General features: G+C 43.1%; 1 protein-coding gene across 1 annotated transcript in view; it reads right to left on the bottom strand.

Moving 5' to 3' along the window:
- LOC109906660 (transmembrane protein 163-like) overlaps positions 1-19,027 on the bottom strand; it is a 49,025-nt gene that overhangs the window by 17,700 nt on the left and 12,298 nt on the right. The window contains exons 4-6 of the mRNA XM_020504484.2: positions 17,708-17,799; positions 13,099-13,195; positions 2,071-2,182 (exon numbers count right to left, since the gene is read on the bottom strand). Coding sequence (XP_020360073.1) covers positions 2,071-2,182; positions 13,099-13,195; positions 17,708-17,799 — 301 coding nt within the window. The remainder of the gene's footprint in view (positions 1-2,070; positions 2,183-13,098; positions 13,196-17,707; positions 17,800-19,027) is intronic.

Raw genomic sequence — 19,027 nt, 5'->3', positions numbered from 1 at the left:
TGTATGCAAATTGAAGTGTATCTAGGGTGTCAGATAAGATCGAGATGGTATGGTCCTTAACAAGCCTCTCAAAGCACTTCATGTCAGAAGTGATTGCTACAGGGCGATAGCTTTTCTTGGGTACAGGAACAATGGTGGACATCTTGAATCAAGTGGGGACAGCAGACTGGGTAGGAAAAGATTGAATATGTCCGTAAACACGCCAGCCAGCTGGTTTGCACATGCTCTGTTATCCTCAAAGTGGATAAAGGGGTTTAGCTTGTCTGGGAGCAAGACGTGTCCGTGACCTGGCTGGTTTTCCCTTTGTAATCCGTGATTGTCTGTAGACCCTGCCACTTTCTCTGTACTGACGTTTTGCCTGTTTGATTGCCTTACGGAGGGAATAACTACACTTAGTATTCAACCATATTCCCAGTCAACTTGCCATGGTTAAATGGAGGTTCGCGATTCCAGTTTTGCACGAATGCTGCAATTTAGCCACAGTTTCTGGTTTGGGTAGGTTTTATTAATAGTCAGTGGGAACATCCCCTATACACTTCCTGATGAACTCCGTCCCATTGTCCGTGTACACGTCTATGTTATTCTCAGAAGCTACCCGGAACATATCCCAGTCCACGTGATCAAAACAATCTTGAAGCGTGGATTCCGATTGGCCAGACGAGCGTTAAATAGACCTTAGCACAGGTACTTCCTGTTTGAGTTTTTGCCTATAGGAGCAAAATGGAGTTGTGATCTGATCTTCCGAAGTGAGGGCGGGGGAAGACCTTGTAGGCATCCCAGAAGGGGGAGTAACAGTGGTCAAGAGTTTTAGCAGCATGAGTACTACAGTTCATGTGTTGATAGAACTTCAGTCGCCTTTTCCTCAAAATTGCTTTGTTAAAATCCATAGCTACAATAAATGTTGTTTCCAGTTTGCACAAAGTCCAATGTAGTTCCTTGAGGGTTGTCGTGTTATTGGCTTGAGGGGGATTATACACGGCTGTGACTATAACCGAAGAGAATTCTGAGGTAATACGGTCTGCATTTGATTGAGGTTTTCTAGGTCAGGTGAACAAAAGGTCATGTGTTTCTGTACATTATCACACCATGAATGATGAAACATACACTGCCAACTATTTTCTTCCCGGAGAGTTCTTTAGTCCTGTCTGCGTGATGTACTGGAGAACACAGCTGGTTGTATGGACGGGAACAGTATATCCAGAGCGAGCCATGATTCTGTGAAACATTATGTTACAGTCCCTGTTGTCTCTCTGAAAGGAGATCCTCACCCTGAGCTCATCCACCCTATTGTCCAGAGACAGAAAATTAGCGAGTAATATACTCGGAAGCGGTGGATGGTGTGCATGCCTCCTGAGTAGGACTAGAAGTCCATTGAATAACTTCTTCCGCCGGTGGCGTCCTGGTGCAGCCTCAGAGATGAGTTAAATTGCTCTGGATGGTACGAACAAAGGACACAATTTGGGAAAGTCGTACTCCTGGTTGTAAATGCTGGTGAATACCGCCGCTCTGATATCCAAAAGTTATTTACTAGCTGTATGTAATAACACAAAACAAACTGGGCTAATGTAAAAAATAAAACAAAATTGTGCAAAGTTGCTCAGGAGCTAGAAGCAGAGCCACCATGTCAGTCGGCACAATCTTCAGTATATGTTTCAGCCCCCTGACCATCTGATCAAGAAAAGAAATTGGCCTGCAGCTGAATCTAATTGATGGTCACTACCCTATATTAGTGTACTAAGTAGTTCCCAATATATTTCACAGATTTCATGATGGTGTCTAAACCTTTGTCTAAGCCTTCTAACCTTCCATCTTCGTGCACTATGGGAATAGGGCCCTTTTAATTTCTCTCAAAGATTCCCTACAGAGTTTTTCACCCTCGTGCTCCACCTTCCCAATTCTCTAACTGGCTTGAACTCAAGTGGCCTAGATCAGGCAGAAGTATGCGTTGCTTCCTCAGAGTTGGGTAGCTCCAGGGTGAGGTTTCCCCTAGTTAAAGATCAAGGATAATCTTCTAACGATCCTAATTGGAGAAAAAAAACGGAGCAACTACACACCGAGTTAGGTACCTACCGTCTGTGATGAGGGCTCTGCTGGTGAGCACCCTACCCAGCATGATCTTGACCACGGCCAGAATGACACACATCACGCCACTGACGATGGACACACTGAAGAGGAAGTCATCCTGACAGAGAAGAGTAGATGAGAGGGGGAGAGAGAGAGAGGTGACGAAGAGGGAAAGAGAGCGGGTAAGTGTTGCAGAGAGCCTCCGCAGTAGCATTAATATTGCACTATGGCCTTAAAAGCCATGAAAAGCTGCATTTCTGCAAGGTTAATAACCTCATCAGTCCCATTAAATCCCCTAGTGAAAAAAATGCACCACTCATTAATCTGCTTGCTCTGCCCTCATATTTAGCCTCACATTGAAGTGTTTTACCATTTCATTTTCAGTACAACCATAGTTTAATTTATGAGTTTTTGAAAAATGTCAACAAAAATCGGACAAAATGAATTTATAATAATGCTGTAAGTACAGGAATTGTCTGCTCAGTGGGGAATGAATATCCAACTAGCCAGTGACAACTGTGTGGAGTTCGACAGCAACTATGTGCGCTTATTACAGTATTAGACACTGTCTTGGGATTTCCAATGATCTATGTAGAAGAACCCCTTACCTTCTAACGATTTGTGTGGCCTGTGAGCGCCAGAGCAAAACAGGTTACATGTGCATGTTCGTGAGAGTCTTTCATATAGGGGTCATAATAGTTTGTTAGACCAACCGTTTTCGGGTCCGCCCTTGTCTCACATACAACACTCTAGCTCAGTCCCCGTTAAATCACACTTATGGTTGGTATCATGATGCAGAAGAAACAGACCAATCAAATGCAACAACCCAGCAGTCTGTAGCTCAAACACACAATGCTTACAAGGGGTTAGAAGACCTAAATCCTGCCGGTGTGATGGTGGGACTCAAAGTATTTTAAAACAGGCAACAAATAAAAGCCAGAGATAGTTTACAATTAAGTAGAAGGACAGTGAAGCCTGCAAGCCCAGTAAACACAGTATATTCCTGAGTCATTGTTGAGCTCAGAAAGAAACAGATGTTAGTGCAGGGGCGCAACAACCACTACGGACGGGGAAGGTCATGACCCTCACGTTCTAAAATTCCTTTCCTAGTTTTATCAATACACTGATACAAAAAGGACCCGTGTTCTTTAGGACTATGCAGAATACTCGGAGCAGTCGGGCAGGCTGTGTGAAAGCAAACTGAAAGGCTGGCTTTAGGACCATGGGAGAGTTGAGGCAGCTACTGTCAGTGTATTTGTTTGCACTCTTTTTAATGGCAGAGAGCTAGCCAATGGCTAGCTAGCACTAGCTATTAAATTGTCTCACTCTGGACCAGAATCAAATCAAGATAAAACCAGCGGCCAAGCGATTAAAGATTAATATTCAGATGAGTCTGTTTAGCCATGTATTGATTTACCAGTTTCCCCAGCTAATGCATTTAAACTTTTTGTTCTCACACTGACAATGTAATATGCAGGAACTTAGCTTAATATTAGAAATGGTTTGTCCTCCCCCACTTCTAAAACCATTGTTGTGCCCCTGAGTGAATATACGTAGTTAGCTATAAGTATAGTATACAAGGGCTATAAAGTGAATTGTATACATGTGATAAACTTTAAAAATGCCATTGTTTTCTATGAGGATGTTTAAATTCATGAATTGAATAATTTCACTTCCTGAATTTAGAATTGAATTGACCCCAATCCTACTATGCTGCGCAGTGCGCACCATTTCAAACCTCTTTTACGGGAAGTCTTCAAAAAGTCCTAGCCTGGTCCCAGATCCATTTGATCTTCTATGGCTGTAGAAGCTAGATATACAGCACAAAAGAGACCTGCTCCCCCAATGACTTCTGACACTCCTTTTAATATTAAATTCTTAGCACTGAGGTGCTTGGGTTGAACGAAGCACCGGCACATGGCATTTAAAAGCCATCTGAGGAGATGAGAGCTGGCTAAGCAGAGATCAGCACCGTACAGAGGGTGAGTCACGCTCTCTAATACACCCCCCTCCCCATCATCTAGTGCACTACTTCTGACCAGGGTCCATATGGCTCTGGTCAAAAGTATTGCACTATATAGTAGAGAATAGGAGGTTGTTTGGAATGCAGACAGACACACACACACACACACACACACACACACACACACAGGTGCGTTTACACAGTGCCTGACATTTACAGTCCAGGATTTTCTGTGAGGAATCAAATGCACATCTCAAAAGCGGAGTCCCGATTTTCTAGCCTTCTCCTGAAGTGTGCATTTGTCTTACAATGGTAAATCTAGTCAGCCAATGCAGAAAGTGTCTCTCCTCTTAAACTGAATTTTAATACACCTGTTTCGGAACAACTCCGGCCCTATTCTCACTACGAGATATGAAGGAGAGAGAGGAGCAGGGTGGCGAAACAGAATTCTACTTTTCAGTTCACATTCCATCCTTGCCTTAACATAACTTTCGTTGTGGCTGGCAACACAACATTGGTCCACAGTTCAAATTGACTGTAAATATTACAGTAGTCACTAAGCACAAACTATTCAACAATGACAGAAATCATTCTCCTAAAACATATTAGCTACACTGTTGAATGGAACAATTCACAAACATGTGCAGACAATTAAAAAGGTTTATTTTCTCGTCTGTAGGCTACTCATTACATTTGAGCTTCAAGACAAAAGCAGAGTTGCTAACACCATGTCTTCAAGTAACAATAGCGTATTAAAATTACGATTAATCTTCTCATATTAATGTAAAAGCGCAGTAAACCTACCTTTCAAGATTACAACAAACCAGGCTTAATTTGTATAACTATTATGCAAATCATTACATGTGTAATAGCAAATTGTAACTGAAAACATGGGTATAAGCCCATACCAGCCAACACCAAAAACATTTAATAAAATAAAATGCCTATTGATGTGTCAACGTGTACACTGTCTGTGCTTCAGTCTTACTGTAGTCTACTGATAACCACAGCTACTAGTAGCCTATGTGCTCTGATCCCATCTGGGCCTGGCCAGGAAAAACATAACGTCGTGTTTTTATAGCCTAAAATAGGTCCATTACTCGTGTTCTGGGAAAATGTGAATGTGATCCAACTTCGGTTAATCGAACTGTATGTGGCTCGGCTAACTAGGCCTTTTTAATATAAAAATAATTGACTGGAATTAAATCAACAATAATGACATGCTGTATGAGTATGGTTTTAATTACAAATGCAAATGCCTACACAATTCAACCCTGCATAGAGCGAGCTCAGCCCTTTTAGTTTTATTGTAAAATTGCAATGGTTCTCTTTGTCTGTCTAAAGTGTTTCAATGTTTTCATCAAAGCATTTATGAAACAAACTTTCAAAAATAATGGAAATGTCTTGGCAGGGAAAAAAAACTACATTTAATAAATGTGGGTTTTGACACTTACAGTATGAAGGTGTCATAGCCAGCCATAAAATAACAATATATGCCAGAACAGGTCTAAATATAAGTGTCATGACTATTATAAAACAGGTTATGACAAGTTGTCAGCTGTTAAGACAAACTCAGCAAAAAAAAAAATAATCCTCACTGTCAACTGCGTTTATTTACAGCCAATTTAATATGTGTAAATATCTGTAGATTCAACAACAGACAACTGAACAAGTTCCAAAGACATATGACTAACAGAAATGGAATAATATGTCCCAAATGGGGGGGGGGGTCAAAATAAAAAAATAAGTCATTATCTGGTGTGGCCACCAGCTGCATTAAGTACTGGACTACACCAGATTTGCCAGTTCTTGCTGTGAGATGTTACCCCACTCTTCCACCAAGACACCTACAAGTTCCCGGACACTTCTGGGGGAGAATGGCCCTAGCCCTCACCCACCGATCCAACAGGTCCCAGACTTGCTCAATGGGATTGAGATCCAGGCTCTTAGCTGGCCATGGCAGAACACTGACATTCCTAGCTTGCAGGAAATCAGTCATACTGCTCATTCTGGGCGGTGGCATTGTCATGCTGGAGGGTCATATCGGGATGAGCCTACAGGAAGGGTACCACATGAGGGAGGAGGATGTATTCTCTGTAACACACAGCATTGAGATTGCCTGCAATGACAACAAGCTCAGTCCAATGACGCTGTGACACACCGCCCCAGACCATGACGGCCCCTCCACCTCCAAATTGATCGGGCTCCAGAGTACAGGCCTCGGTGTAACACTCATTCCTTCGATGATAAACACAAATCCGACCATCATCCCTGGGTGAGACAAAATCGCGACTCGTCAGTGAAGCACTTTTTGCCAGTCCTGTCTGGTCCAGCCACGGTGGATTTGCGCCCATAGGCGACGTTGTTGCCGGTGATGTCTGGTGAGGACCTGCCTTACAACAGGCCTACAAGCCCCCAGTCCAGTCTCTCTCAGCCTATTGTGGACAGTTTGAGCACTGATGGAGGGATTGTGCTTTCCTGGTGTAACTTGAACAGTTGTTGCCGCCATCCTGTAACCCAGGTGTGATGTTCGGATGTAACGATCCTGTGCAGGTGTTGTTACACGTGGTCTGATAATTCGTGGACGATCAGCTGTCCGTCCTGTCTCCCTGTGGCGCCGTCTTAGAAGTCTCACAGTACGAACATTGCAATGTATTGCCCTGGCGACATCTGCTGTCCTCATGCCTCCTGGCAACATGCCTGGGCATGTGTTTTTCAGAGTCAGTAGAAAAGCCTCTTTAGCATGGGAAACAGTGTTTAATCCCTTTACAATTAAGATCTGTGAAGTCATTTGGATTTTTACAAATTATCTTAGAGAGACAGGGTCCTGAAAAAGGGACGTCTCTTTTTTTGCTGATTTTATGACATGCTTATGAGGGTCATTACTTTGACACGCAGTGTCAACGATTTTTTTTTACTATTTCATACCCTACTTTCAAACATTAGCAAAATGACTATACATTTAAACCGTTTCAAAAAGATTGCTCTGCAAGTACCAATTATAATGTAGGAGTGTTGGCTCAACAAGAATTCTGTTTACACTTCCCTGCTTCAAGGGGGGATAATTGTCGGGCGAGTTTCGTGACCGACCTCAGGTAGCAGTCGAGGCATAGCAAGTACGCATTTGTACATTTGAATAATAACTGTAGTCAACGGTGTTTTAATGAAAAGCGTAGCAGCAGTCTAAGGCACTGCATCACAGTGCTTGCGGTGTCACTACAGATCTGGGTTTGATACAGGCCTGTGTCGCAGCCGGCCGAGAACGGGAGACCCGTGAGGCAGCGCACAATCGGCCCAGGGTCGTCTGGTTTAGGGAAGTGTTTGGCCGGCTGGGATGTCCTTGTCCCATTGCGCTCTAGGGACTCCTATGGCGGTCTGAGCGAATGCAGGCTGACACCTTTGCCAGGCGTATGGTGTTTCCTCTGACACATTGGTGCGGCTGTGTGTGTTGCAAAACATATCCTTGACGCTATCCGAGTTGATGAGCGGGGAAAACGATGCCAGTCAGCCTGCAAATCGAAACTACACCAAAATGAATTTCACACATACGAGTTAGCCTATAGAAAAGATTACATTGACAATATTAGGCCTATCAGTTGTCAAATTGTACATGAAGAGATGGGGCATCTTGTAATTGACAGTCATATGCAGGTAAAACTCATATATTATTATATTTTATTTAACTAGACAAGTCAGTTAAGAATAAATTCTTATTTACAATGATGGCCTAGGAACAGTGGGTTAACTGCCTTGTCCAGGGGCAGAATGACAGATTTATACCTTGTCAGCTCGGGGATTCGATCTAGCAACCTTTCGGTATCTGGCCCAACACTCTAACCGCTAAGCTACCTGCCGCCCCACTATATAGTATCTGAAAGAGCATATTCTGCAGTTTCTATGACACTCACCTTTGTCAAGTAACTCTAAAAATTCAAGGAGGTGCAGCTCTTGTTCCAATTTCACTTTTGCCAAGAATATCTGTGTTGTCCATGCATTCAGCACATGACCACTCACGTGGCAGCATTGCTCTGGCTACTAAGCAAAAATGAGTAACAGTAAATTATCCTGTTATCATGTCATCAATGGATGAAAGAAACCTGACAGAAACTGATAATGGTGCATGTGACTTCAGTTAAGTTTTGGTTAGCTGCCTATGTCGAAACCAAGTACTTGCTCAATGGCTTTCCATATCAGGGGAAAAATGAAACCAGCCAGCGACTGGTTTCACATCAATTTCCCTGGCAGACAAGTTGATTGCAAAGGCTAGCCAGTGAAACAACAAGGCGGGAGCTGCCCCTCTCTGCGCAAAACATACCAGCGGAGCAGTACTCCACAGTGATGGAGAGTGGTAAAGCACTCAATGTACAGATGTAGAATAAGAGTGTTTGCATCCGACTTTGTCACATTTTTTTTTTTTTTTTTTTTTTTTTTTCACCTTTATTTAACCAGGTAGGCTAGTTGAGAACAAGTTCTCATTTGCAACCTGACCAAGATAAAGCGTAGCAATTCGACACATACAGAGTTACACATGGAATAAACAAAAAAATACAGTCAATAATACAGTAGAACAAAAGAGAACAAAAAGTCAATATACAGTGAGTGCAAATGAGGTAAGTTAAGGAAATAAATAGGCCATGGTGGCGAAGTAATTACAATATAGCAATTAAACACTGGAATGGTAGATCGGCAGAAGATGAATGTGCAGGTAGAGATACTGGGGTGCAAAGGAGCAAAATAAATAAATAAATGCCAGTATGGGGATGAGGTAGGTAGGTAGATAGATGGGCTGTTTACAGATAGGCTAAGTACAGGTGCAGTGATCTGTAAACTGCTCTGACAGCTGGTGCTTAAAGCTAGTGAGGGAGATGTGAGTATCCAGCTTCAGAGATTTTTGCAATTCGTTCCAGTCATGGGCAGCAGAGAACTGGAAGGAAAGACGACCAAAGGAGGAATTGTCTTTGGGGGTGACCAGTGAGATATACCTGCTGGAGCGCGTGCTACGAGTGGGTGCTGCTATGGTGACCAGTGAGCTGAGATAAGGCGGGGCTTTACCTAGCAGAGACTTGTAGATAACTTGTAGCCAGTGGGTTTGGCGACGAGTATGAAGCGAGGGCCAACCAACGAGAGCATACAGGTCGCAATGGTGGGTAGTGTATGGGGCTTTGGTGACAGAACGGATGGCACTGTGATAGACTGCATCCAGTTTGTTGAGTAGAGTGTTGGAGGCTATTTTATAGATGACATCACCAAAGTCAAGAATCGGTAGGATGGTCAGTTTTACGAGGGTATGTTTGGCAGCATGAGTGAAGGATGCTTTGTTGCAATATAGGAAGCCGATTCTAGATTTCATTTTGGATTGGAGATGCTTAATGTGAGTCTGGAAGGAGAGTTTACAGTCTAACCAGACACCCAGGTATTTCTTAGTTGTCCACGTATTCTAAGTCAGAGCCGTCCAGAGTAGTGATGCTGGATGGGCGAGCAGCGATCGACTGAAAAGCATGCATTTAGTTTTACTTGCGTTTAAAAGCAGTTGGAGGCCACGGAAGGAGAGTTGTATGGCATTGAAGCTCGTCTGGAGGTTAGTTAACACAGTGTCCAAGGAGGGGCCAGAAGTATACAGAATGGTGTCGTCTGTGTAGAGGTGGATCAGAGAATCACCAGCAGCAAGAGCAACATCATTGATGTATACAGAAAAGAGAGTCGGCCCGAGAATTGAACCCTGTGGCACACCCAGAGACTGTCAGAGGTCCAGACAACCGGCCCTCCGATTTGACACACTGAACTCTATCAGAGAAGTAGTTGGTAAACCAGGCGAGGCAATCATTTGAGAAACCAAGGCTGTTGAGTCTGCCAATAAGAATGTGGTGATTGATAGAGTCGAAAGCCTTGGCCAGGTTGATGAATACGGCTGCACAGTAATGTCTCTTATCGATGGCGGTTATGATGTCGTTTAGAACCTTGAGCGTGGCTGAGGTGCACCCATGACCAGCTCTGAAAACAGATTGCATAGCGGAGAAGGTATGTTGGGATTCGAAATGGTCAGTAATCTGTTTGTTAACTTGGCTTTCGAAGACCTTAGAAAGACAGGGTAGGATAGATATAGGTCTGTAGCAGTTTGGGTCTAGAGTGTCACCCCCTTTGAAGAGGGGGATGACCGCGGTAGCTTTCCAATCTTTGGGAATCTCAGATGATACGAAAGAGAGGTTGAACAGGCTAGTAATAGGGTGTGCAACAATTTCGGCAGATCATTTTAGAAAGAGAGGGTCCAGGGGTAGGGGTAGCCATGTGGAAAGCATGGCCAGCCGTAGAGAAATGCTTATTGAAATTCTCAATTATAGTGGATTTATCGGTGGTGACAGTGTTTCCTAGCCTCAGAGCAGTGGGCAGCTGCAAGGAGGTGCTCTTATTCTCCATGGACTTTACAGTGTCCCAGAACTTTGAGTTAGTACTACAGGATGCAAATTTGTGTTTGAAAAAGCTTGCCTTAGCTTTTCTAACTGCCTGTGTAAATTTGTTCCTAACTTCCCTGAAAAGTTGCATATCCCGGGGGCTATTCGATACTAATACAGAACGCCACAGGATGTTTTTGTGCTGGTCAAGGGCAGACAGGTCTGGCGTGAACCAAGGACTATATCTATTCCTAGTTCTACATTTTTTGAGGGTAGCATGCTTATTTAAGATGGTGAGGAAGGCACTTTTAAAGAATAACCAGGCATCATCTACTGACCGGATGAGATCAATGTCATTCCAAGATACCCCGGCCAGGTCGATTAGAAAGGCCTGCTCGCAGAAGTGTTTCAGGGAGCGTTTGACAGTGATCAGGGGTGGTAGTTTGGTCACAGACCCATTACGGATGCAGGCAATGAGGCGGTGGTCGCTGAGATCTTGATTGAAAACAGCAGAGGTGTATTTGGAGGGCAAATTAGTTAGGATGACATCTATGAGGGTGCCCGTGTTTACTGATTTGGGGTTGTACCTGGTAGGTTCATTGATCATTTGTGTGAGATTGAGGGCATCAAGCTTAGTTTGTAGGATGGCCGGGGTGTTAAGCATGTCCCAGTTTAGGTGACCTAGTAGCACGAGCTCAGAAGATCGATGGGGGGGGGGGGCAATCAGATCACTTATAGTATCGAGGGCACAGCTGGGGGCAGAGGGATGTCTATAGCAAGTGGCAACAGTGAGAGACTTGTTTCTGGAAAGGTGAATTTTTAGAAGTAGAAGGTCAAATTGTTTGGGTAGAGACTTAGAAAGTAATACAGAACCTCTTTGCAGAAGATTGCAACACTGCCCCCTTTGGCAGTTCTATCTTGGCGGAAAACATTATAGTTAGCAATGGAGATTTCAGGGTTTTTGGTGGTTTTCCTAAGCCAGGATTCAGACATGGCTAAGACATCTGGGTTGGCAGAGTGTTTTACTCACTGCTTTAGCACAAACTTAGGGAGTAACTTAGGGAGTACAACAAAGTAAAGGTATTGGAGTGGCTATCACAAAGCACTGACTTCAATCCTATAGAAAATATGTGGGCAGAACTGAAAAAGTATGTGCGCACAAGGAGGCTTACACACCTGACTCAGTTACATCCGCTCTGTCAGGAGGAATGGGCCAAAATTCACCCAATTTATTGTGGGAAGCTTGTGGAAGGCTACACAAAACATTTAACCCAAGTTAAACAATTGAAAGGCAATGCTATCAACTACTAATTGAGTGTATGTAAACTTCTGACCCACTGGGAATGTGATGAAAGAAATAAAAGCTGAAATATATAATTCTCTACTATTATTCTGACATTTCACATTCTTAAAATAAAAGTGGTGATCCTAACTGATCTAACACGGGGCATTTTTACTAGGATTAAATGTCAGAAATTGTGAAAAACTGAGTTTAAATGTATTTGGCTACGGTGTATGTAAACTTCTGACTGTGTGTGTGATATACACATAACAGCTTGTCAGTGAATACATTTCTGCCAACGTTTTCAGCTGCAATTACCACATGTAATGCTTTGCATGATATTGCAAAAAAAAAATGCTGGGTTTGTTGTAATATTTTAAGAGAGGCCACCTGTACTTTTTTATTCATATGAGAGGGTTAAAATCATACATTTTTTTGATAGGCTAATGTTACTTGATGTTACTGCTGCTATAGCAACTGTGCTTTTGTCTTGAAGCTAAAATATGTGTAGCATACAGTACAGACGAGAAAACCCTTTGTCTGCACATACAGTGCACAACAAATTCCTATTTACAAAGACAGCCTAGGAACAGTGGGTTAACTGTCTTGTTCATCAGCAGAACGACAGCTTTTTACCTCGTCAGCTCAGGGATTCGATCTAGCAGCCTTTCGCTTACTGGTCCAACGCTCTAACCACTAGGCAAGGTAACCTAGTTACTCCTCTGTTTTTGACAAGCAATTTCAGCACACCAACCAGATGTTCATTGGAATCCCTTTGCTGCAGTAAAACCTCTTTGCCAAGGCTGCTGGCACTGCCAAGACTGGTATTACAGTACCCAGAGCTGACCTTAATGAACACCCACATGCCCAGACATGTGGAGCAGAGCAGAGAGCTTTGTTTCTCAAACAGCACCCTATTCCCATAGGGCTATGTAGCGCACTACCTTTGAGTATTTCCGTTAAGCTGGACCATATGGCACAGGTAACCTAGTGGTTAGAGCGTTGGGCCAGTAACCGAAAGGTTGCGAGATCGAATCCCCGAGCTGACAAGGTAAAAAAAATCAGTTGTTCTGCCCCTGAACAAGGTAGTTAACCCACTGTTCCTAGGTCGTCACTGTAAATAAGAATTCATTCTTAACTGACTTGCCTAGTTATTTTTTTTATATATAATTAACCTTTTATTTAAGTTCACCAAAAATAGCTTTTCATGTGGCTCCTGCACCTATAGCTCTCAATCCAGAGGTGGCACACTGCATCCTATGTCTCTATTTTGAAAAAGCTACAGCTTTTTCAAAATAGAGACATAGGACACAGTGTGCCACCCCTGGACTGAGACCTATAGGTGCAGTTAAGGGTAAGTGCCTTGCTTAAGGGTACAACATCAGGATATGGCATCTTACCACTTCAGGCATTAGCTTGGTAGCCAGGTCATGGATTGCCTTTCCCAGAATACACAGGGAGGACAGGATGAAGACCACACCCAGGATCACACAGGCTCTGTAGAGAGAGAGGGGGTGAGAGTTAGAAGGGGAGCAAGAGAGATGAAGGGAGACAGAGGGGAAATGGAAGGAAATAGAGTCAGAGAACAGTGATTAAGAATATACAGCTCCACAAGAGAAAGAATGTGTCAGTCATTTACATTATCCAGTCATTTATATAGATCATAATGCATTAAAACATTTCTAAAATCATTGACCACAGGAAGACCTTTCCATGACAAAGTAGACCTACTGCAACTACACATCATACAAGTTCATTGCAACTTACAGTAAGTAATACAATAGCAAATCGTCTCCATTACATCCATACACGTGGAAGAGAAAAGGCATCCATTAAATAAACAACCATTTTGCTTTTCTCTATGGCAGATTTAGAGAGTGAACACAATCTCAGAGGATCAATTTGAGAATAAATATATATTTTTTACATTTTTTAACAGTTTTATCCAATTAGGTAAACCCACAAAAAAAAGTCATCTGTGGTAGTCAGGTTAGCCCACTGTTTATACCGTCTGCCCTCTCCCCTACTTAATCTAGTAGTCTAGCGCAGATTTACTATACCCAGCACACACATCAAGAGCCCAAAAACAAGAGAAATTGTTGAAAAAATAAGTATAGTGTATTATAACATACGTGATGTTCAGACAAAAGCAATAAAGGATGCCAGTGTGCATGCGTGCGCTTACGCTCATAGCTGGCTCGTACTCAGCAGCACCCAGTCCCCTGGGTCCAAACCGGAAGGTAACTAGGCAACACAAAGTAGCGAGAGGAGCCATGTAGGAATGGTTTCAGTGGTGCGGCAGAAGACGGAGACCCAGAGCTCTGTCTGTGTGAGAGAGAGACCTCCCAGAGCTGTGTAAAGTGCATCAACAGACAACAAACCTGCCCAACCAACAGCTCAGCTGACTGAAACATCCATTTGAACTTCAAAGATCCTGCTGCTTAGAAAAGTCCCTTTTTTTTGTCTTGTCGACTCAAGGCAATTGGCATCAAGCACATTGCAAGATTGATGGTTTTGATATCAAAGTCGCAAGATGCAAGGACTTGACAGAACTGTGGTTGACTAGACTGAGGACAAACGCGCGCAGTCATCCAGTCGGTCGACCCTTTCTCTCCTGCTCCGTGTGTCATGTCAGCAGGAGAATACAATGTTATTCCAATTAGAGGGGGGTGAAAAAAAAAAAGTGCCGCAAATTCATGCTGCTCGCTCATTCGTCTCCAGACCTGGTAATTTGATTGTCCAGTGGCCTAGTGACTTACTCCTGCCTGGCCTCTCCCCTGAGGGATCACACGTCTACACACATTCACCCCCCACAACACACACCTAGGAGAGGCCAATTACTAGCTGCTGGGTAACAAACCTTCCAATTAGGATTCTGAACCAAAGCGATGTTCACTGCTACAACCGAAGGCTCATATTAGCCTGGTTAAACCAGATTGAATGCTGCCCTCAAAATGGTGAAATCAGCATTCAAGCTCGTTTAACCAGGCTATAGGCTAATACACCAGAGGCTCCATGGCGATCTGCATCCACGAAAACATCCGAGACTACAGCAGATGGTGTCTGTCAGGACGGAAGAAGAGGGAGGGGGGCAGCTTGCCAGGTCTTCACTTCCTTTTTGTTTCCCCTCTCCTGCTTCTTGCCTCTGACACCCTGCACATTCATTCACACACCATAATCAGTTATGTGGTTGCCATGGCGCCGTGAGGAAGCCTGAGCAGAGAGCTCTCTAAATATTGTACATATCTTAAATGTATTTAAGTGTTTGTTTATTGCATTTTTAAATAAATCTTTTGAGAGATTAACTGAACTATATGGTGGTGACCTATGTACTTGCAGGACTGATTATGGCAAGTCAGTTTATATTTGGCTTGGCTAGATACTGTAGCTAATAAGATTTGAATGATGCAGCATCCGCTTTTGGCCTGCCCCGGGTTCCTAGGGGGAAGTGGACTGCGGTGTGAGGGGACAGATGCTCGCCTTTCTGGACTACTGCCAAAGTATGGAGGTCTTACTGCTACTTTTACAGTCGCCGCTGCATCACCCAGGTGGGTGCTACACTGAGAGTGGACAAGCCAGCTTACCTACGAAAGAGGAGCTGTGAACATCGAAGACGACGTGCCCGGTGAAGAGCACCAGGGGGGCTGTCAGATGTTTTTCTACCTCCCTGCACCATCATTGCACCCTCCACTCAAGATGTTACTTTTCCAAACTGCCTATCACATGAAGTTTTGGAAGACCAACACGTCATAAGAACATCCAGATCGGTATTTTTTTTAAGCGACAGATTCCATTTGTAATGAAAAACGCTATATCCATTTATTATTGTAATAAAATAAAAGGGCTCTGTCTGGGACAAAGGCCCCAGGTGAGACAGTTCTGCCTGGGTCTCGAAGGACCTGCCACCTGGCCTGTCTACATGGGGTGGAGTTGGACGCTGGAGGAAACCAGCGGGGGGGGGGGGGGGGGGCATTGCTACTAGCTTTAGCGCAATGACATGCTAGCGGTTCCCATAGACTTCGTCGTTGAGCCAAAGACTATCCATTTAAAGGGCGTCTCAGCAAAAATATATATTTTCTGCAGTGGTGGGTGACCGCTGCTAAATTAATATATCGGGAACATTCACGTGTGAAGTTTCACATTTTTTATTTAATCCCCACATTTAATTCCAGCTACAGTGCCTTAAGAAAATATTCATACCCCATGACTTATTCCACATTTTGTTGTGTTAAAGCCTGGATTCAAAGTGTATTCAATTGATTTCTCACCCATCTACACACAACGCTTAGTGACGCTCGCTAATTTGTTGAAAATGAAATACCTCATTTACATAAGTATTCACACCCCTGAGTCAATACTTTGTAGAAGCACCTTTGCCAGTGATTAAAGCTGTGAGTCTAAGAGCTTCCCACAACTGGATTGTGGGACATTTTCCCAATCTTCAAGCTGTGAAATTGGTTGTTGATCATTGCTAGACAACCATTTTCAGGTCTTGCCATAAATTGAAGTCAAAACTATAACTTGGCAACTCCGCAACATTCACTGTCTTCTTGGTAAACAACTCGTGTAGATTTGAGCTTGTGTTTCACGTTATTATCCTGCTGAAAGGTGAATATCTCCCAGTGTCAGACTGAACCAGGTTTTCCTCAGATTGCCTGTGCTTAGCTCCATTCCATTTCTACTGTATCCTGAAAAACTCCCCAGTCCTTACTGATTACAAGCATACACATAACATGATGAAGTCCCCACTATGATTGAAAATATGGATGGTAGTACTCCGTAATGTGTTGTATAGGATCAAGCCAACTGATTGCTTTGGCACATTTTTTGCAGAATTACTTTAGTAACTTGTTGCAAAAAGGATGCATGTTTTTCAATATTTCTGTCCAGGCTTCCTTTTTTTCACTCTGGTTAGTATTGTGGAGTAACCACAATGTTGGTAGCCTTGGCAGTGCCAGGAGCCTTGGCAAAGAGGTTTTGTAACCGTTTTAAAGTCACCATTGGACTCATGGTTAAATCTGAGCGGATTAAGAAGGACGGCTGTATCTTTGTAGTGACTGGATGTATTCATACAAGGTGTAATGAAAAACTTCACCATGCTTAAAGGGATGTTCCAATTTATTTTATTTATTGCTCAACTGAGGGACCACTCATTTTGCACAGAGTCCATGCAACACACGATCACAGCTTATTGTGAAAGACAAATTACTTATTCAAAATGTACTTTGTGTGTGCTTTTCTTCATAACATTAGCTAGGCAGCTAACGTTAGCTTTAAGGTTAGGGGTTAAAATTACGGTTAGTTAACACGCTAGCTAAGTGGTTAAAGGATTAATGTTAGGGTTGGCTAACATGCTAAGTAGTTGCAAAGTAGCTAATTAGCAAAAATATTAAAGTTATCCGTGATGAGATTTGAACGCAGCCTTTGGGTTGCTCGACATTCGCGATATACAGTACACTCACCAATCCTCCCCGACCAACCTCCCTCCTATCGTTTCTATCTTAAGCAACCTAGCGTCTTTATCTGCGATTGAAATGCACTGTATACAGAATCATGTATACAGAATCATGTATAGCACCATTTTTGGGGGACTTTTCCTGCATATGAACCTGAAAATTTGACATTTTCACATGATTAAACTTGCAAAAAGTGAAATTGTTGTTTTACAGTTGTTTTACAGTTGTTTTACAGTTGTTTTACATGTAAATTTAAGCTCAACATGTGAAAACAGCGAATTCACATGTGAAAACGCACATTTGACATGTATTCTTTTTGTATGGGCACACAGCCATTTACAGTGCACTGAGTAAGGTGGAGGAGAGACAATGCTAATACTGTACACTACAGTCCCAATCCCTGCACAAAGAATGAAATGCATTGTAATCACTGCAGCGCTTATGCTGAAGAGAGCTTAGTGTGCTGAAAAGAACAGTGCTAGTATAATTTAGGCTTTATATAGTTTTGCTGGTCATCAAAAACAACAAATATGGTGGTGCTATATCTACTCACATGTACTCCCTGTGTGCAGAGTGAACGGCGGAGGCATTACTATAGCGCCACACCACGATGATGGAGGACAGCACGTCCAGGGCGGCATCAAACTGCAGAGGGTAAACATCAGCTTTTCAGCAGAAACCCATGAGAAATGGGGGTTCACTTATATTATTGTACCCTTCAGTTATCCTTATCCCAATAACTCCAAGACAATGCAAAATCTTGCCTAAATTACAAGCTTAGACTCCTAAGGCAGCAGGACTCGATATGGCCAGGCCCTTGTGGAACTAGTGTGTTTTTGAGATCGACTGCATTGCAGTTGCTCTGCGCAGAACCATCTTGCATCCCAAATACAGTGGTTTGCGATAGTATTCACCCCCTCTGCATTTTTCCTATTTTGCCGCCTTTACAACCTGGAATTAAAATTAAAAAACAACTTTTTTTTGGGGGGGGGGGGGGGGGGGGTGTATAATTTGATTTACATATGCCTACCATTGATGGAAACTTTAGTGAAACAAACAAGAAATGAGACAAAAACAGAACTACTCCCACCCCACAACCCTAAAGTCAATACTTTGTAGAGCCACCTTTTGCAGCAATTACAGCTGCAAGTCTCTTGGGGTATGTCTCTAAGCTTGGCACACCTAGTCACTGGGAGTTTTGCCCATTCTTCAATGCAAAACTGCTCCAGCTCCTTCAAGTTGGATGGGTTCCGCTGATGTACAGCAATCTTATACCACAGATTCTCATTTGGATTTATGTCTGGGCGTTGACTGTCGATGAAAAACATGGTGCTCTCAGGGTGATGAGGTGTTGGGTTTGCACCAGACAAAGCGTTTTCCTTGATGGCCAAAAGCTACATTTTAGTCTCATCTGACCAGAGTACCTTCTTCCATATGTTTGGGGAGTCTCCCACATGCCTTTTGGCAAACACCAAATGTGTTTGCTTATTTCTTACTTTAAGCAATAGCCACTTCCGTAAAGCCCAGCTCTGTGGAGTACAAGGCTTAAAGTGGTCCTATAGACAGATAATCCAATCTCCGCTGTGGAGCTTTGCAGCACCTTCAGGGTTGTTTGTTGCCTCTTTTTAATGCCTTCTGCAGGTTTGTTGTGGTGCCATATTCTTTCCATTTTTTTATAGATTTAAAAATGGTACTCCGTGGGATGTTCAAAGTTTCTGATATTTTATTTTATATAACCCAACCCTGATCTGTACTTCACAACTTTGTCCCTGACCTGTTTAGAGAGGCTCCTTAGTCTTCATGGTTCTGCTTGCTTGGTGGTGCCCCTTGCTTAATGGTGTTGCAGACTCTGGGGCCTTTCGACAGATAGACA

This window comes from Oncorhynchus kisutch, linkage group LG16 (assembly GCF_002021735.2).
Source record: "Oncorhynchus kisutch isolate 150728-3 linkage group LG16, Okis_V2, whole genome shotgun sequence".
Lineage (NCBI taxonomy): Eukaryota > Metazoa > Chordata > Actinopteri > Salmoniformes > Salmonidae > Oncorhynchus > Oncorhynchus kisutch.
The sequence above is the reverse complement of the archived record's forward strand: the minus strand, read 5'-3'. Positions and strand labels throughout refer to the sequence as shown.